The 2,598-nt window shown below is 38.2% G+C and overlaps 1 protein-coding gene across 1 annotated transcript in view; it reads right to left on the minus strand.

The window, feature by feature from the left end:
• LOC106868957 (anoctamin-7) overlaps window positions 1–2,598 on the minus strand; it is a 300,499-nt gene that overhangs the window by 10,120 nt on the left and 287,781 nt on the right. Inside the window, exons 16-17 of the mRNA XM_052976901.1 lie at window positions 1,668–1,801; window positions 844–934 (exon numbers count right to left, since the gene is read on the minus strand). Coding sequence (XP_052832861.1) covers window positions 844–934; window positions 1,668–1,801 — 225 coding nt within the window. The remainder of the gene's footprint in view (window positions 1–843; window positions 935–1,667; window positions 1,802–2,598) is intronic.

Here is a 2,598-nt window from a genome sequence, read left to right on the forward strand (position 1 = left end):
ACTGCACACATTCTACGCAAAACACTTTCAATACAGTAAACATAAGAGCACCACAGCAAACCACAGCACATACCCAAGGCACACAGAGCTGCGCTCGGTAGTGAAGTGAAAGCACGTTATAAAAATAAAACTACTGAACAATAATAATAATAATAATAATAATCATCATCCTTTCCACTTTAAGCACAAGTCCTGAAATTTTGGAAGCGGAGTATGTTGATCACATCAACCCCAGGATGAAAGGATGAAAGACAAAGTTGACCTCGGAGGAATTTGAACTCAGAATGCAGTGATAGGCAAAATACCACTAAGCATTTTACCTACCGTGCTAATGATTTTGTCAGCTCACCACCTTAATAATAATAAGATATGACAGGTTAGCTTTGGAGGTTAAGCAGTTGTGGTCGATGAAAAAGGTGGTAGTAGTACCGATAATTGTCGGAGCCCTGGGAACAGTGAGTAAATATCTTGAGAAGTACATGGAACAAATAGGGGTTGCAATAAGGGTGGAGCACTTGCAGAACACAGCACTGCTTGGAACCACTCAAATACTCTAGAAGGTGCTCGAAAAATAAGGGGTGTTACCTTAGTTCACTGGTAGTGAACAGCTGACACCGTAGTACATCTTCAGCATTAGAAGCTGTACAAAGGCAATAATAATAATAATAATAATAAATGATGATGCAAAGTGAAGTCAACTTTCACAAGATATTTGAATCCATAATTAAATACAACATTCGACTGGTTTCTCCACCTCCGTACATAGATTTTTGCCCAACGCTCTGGTAATTTTGTCATCCAGCTTACCATAAGAAGACTAAAAAGACAATATGTTTCACTTACTTCAAATATAATTACAAATGATAACCGTGAAGCTAGAAGTCTCCAGAAGAATATCGTATAATGGCCTTCTTTGCCCCGGAATGCAAAATATCTGGAAAAGATTGGATACAATGATATTTAGATATTTAGCAGCGCAGTTCATCTGAGGAAATGGTGGTGACTATATACAAACAAAGCATGTAGCACATACACAATATACATACATGCATATACACACAAATACATGTATATGTGTAAATATTCATCTAAATGTGTGTGTGTGCATATTGCCTTCGAAACCTGGAGTAGATGGACAGGGACATCTGATGAAGGGATATACTCTTTATGTTGCATGTCTCATTTCTCTGTTTGTTTTTTTTCGTTGTTCAAAAAGAGTTCATTTTCTGTTTTCGTTTTTATGTTTTTGTTTTTCGTTTCTCATTGTGTTTAACGTTTTTTTGATGTCCTGTACCCATATATGCATGTATGTATATATACATATAGATGTAGGTATGTACATATATGTATGGATATATGCATATATCTATAAAGCTAGTATGATTCTTGTGATATTATGCTTTTCAAGACTGGCTGACCAATGCCCTTTCATCTATTGCTGTGTTAATGATGAATGTAAGTAAGGTTAGTATGGTTCTCATGATATTGTGCATTTCAGACCTTGCTGACTGTTGCATTTTCATGCAGTACTGCATTGTACAGGAAGTTTAAAGTGTAACTGTACTTCCCACTTCCCACACAACCATTCAGCTTAGTATTGTGACACACATAGCAAGAATGAGTATGTGAAACATGTAATTTAACAATACGAGTATTCTAAAACTGACCTGCATTCTTCAGATAAAGTTCCATTTGGAGAATATGCTAAAGTGAAGTTGGTGTATCCCTCCAGATCATAGCTATGAGTGTACTGGTAGAGCATTTTCGGAAGGAATTCAGACGTGAACGCAATCAGGAATGCCTGCAATGTTTATAAAACAAAACTTTATTACAAGGAAAACAGGGACTGGTAGATAGGTTATTTTGTTGTTATTCAAGACATTTTGTGTGGTGGTTATCAATGGTGGTTCCAGAAATTCCAAGCAGGAAACTACAGCCTAGAAGATGAGCCTTGTCCTGGAAGATCTGTAGGTCTCGATGAGGACGTCCTACAAACCCTGGAGGAACAAAATCCCATCCTAACTGCTGAGGAACTAGAAGAGACACTTGGATTTGGTCATTCAAACCATTCATCATCACCTGCGTGCCATCGGAAAAGTCAGAAAATTGGGTCAATGGGTTCCTCACAAACTTTCCGAGTCTAATCGCACGCAGAGAGTGAATGTGTGATTTTCTTTGTTGCCATGTCTCATGAATGAACCTTGTTTAGACCGAATAGTGACTGGTGATGAAAAATGGGTTCTCTATAAAGATGTCAGATGCCAAAGAGAAACACTGGCACTTCAGGCTTAAGAAGGTCTTCACCCATGTAAGGTGTTGTTGTCTGTTTGGTGGGATATGAAAGGTTTAGTTCATTTTGAACTTTTAAACCCAAACCAAATGATAAAAGAGATCTACTGTGAGCAGCTTAAGTCAGCGCTAGAAGAAAGATGACCATCTTTGGTTTCAAAACGAAAGGTGTTCTTCCATCAGGAAAATGCTTGGCCACATACAGCGAGGATGACATTCCAAAGGCTGGAACAATTTGTATGGGAAATGGTGCCCCACCCACCCTGTTTGCTGGACATTGCTCCATCTAATTATCATTCATTCTGCAGT

The sequence above is a fragment of the Octopus bimaculoides genome, chromosome 26 (genome assembly GCF_001194135.2).
Source record: "Octopus bimaculoides isolate UCB-OBI-ISO-001 chromosome 26, ASM119413v2, whole genome shotgun sequence".
Lineage (NCBI taxonomy): Eukaryota > Metazoa > Mollusca > Cephalopoda > Octopoda > Octopodidae > Octopus > Octopus bimaculoides.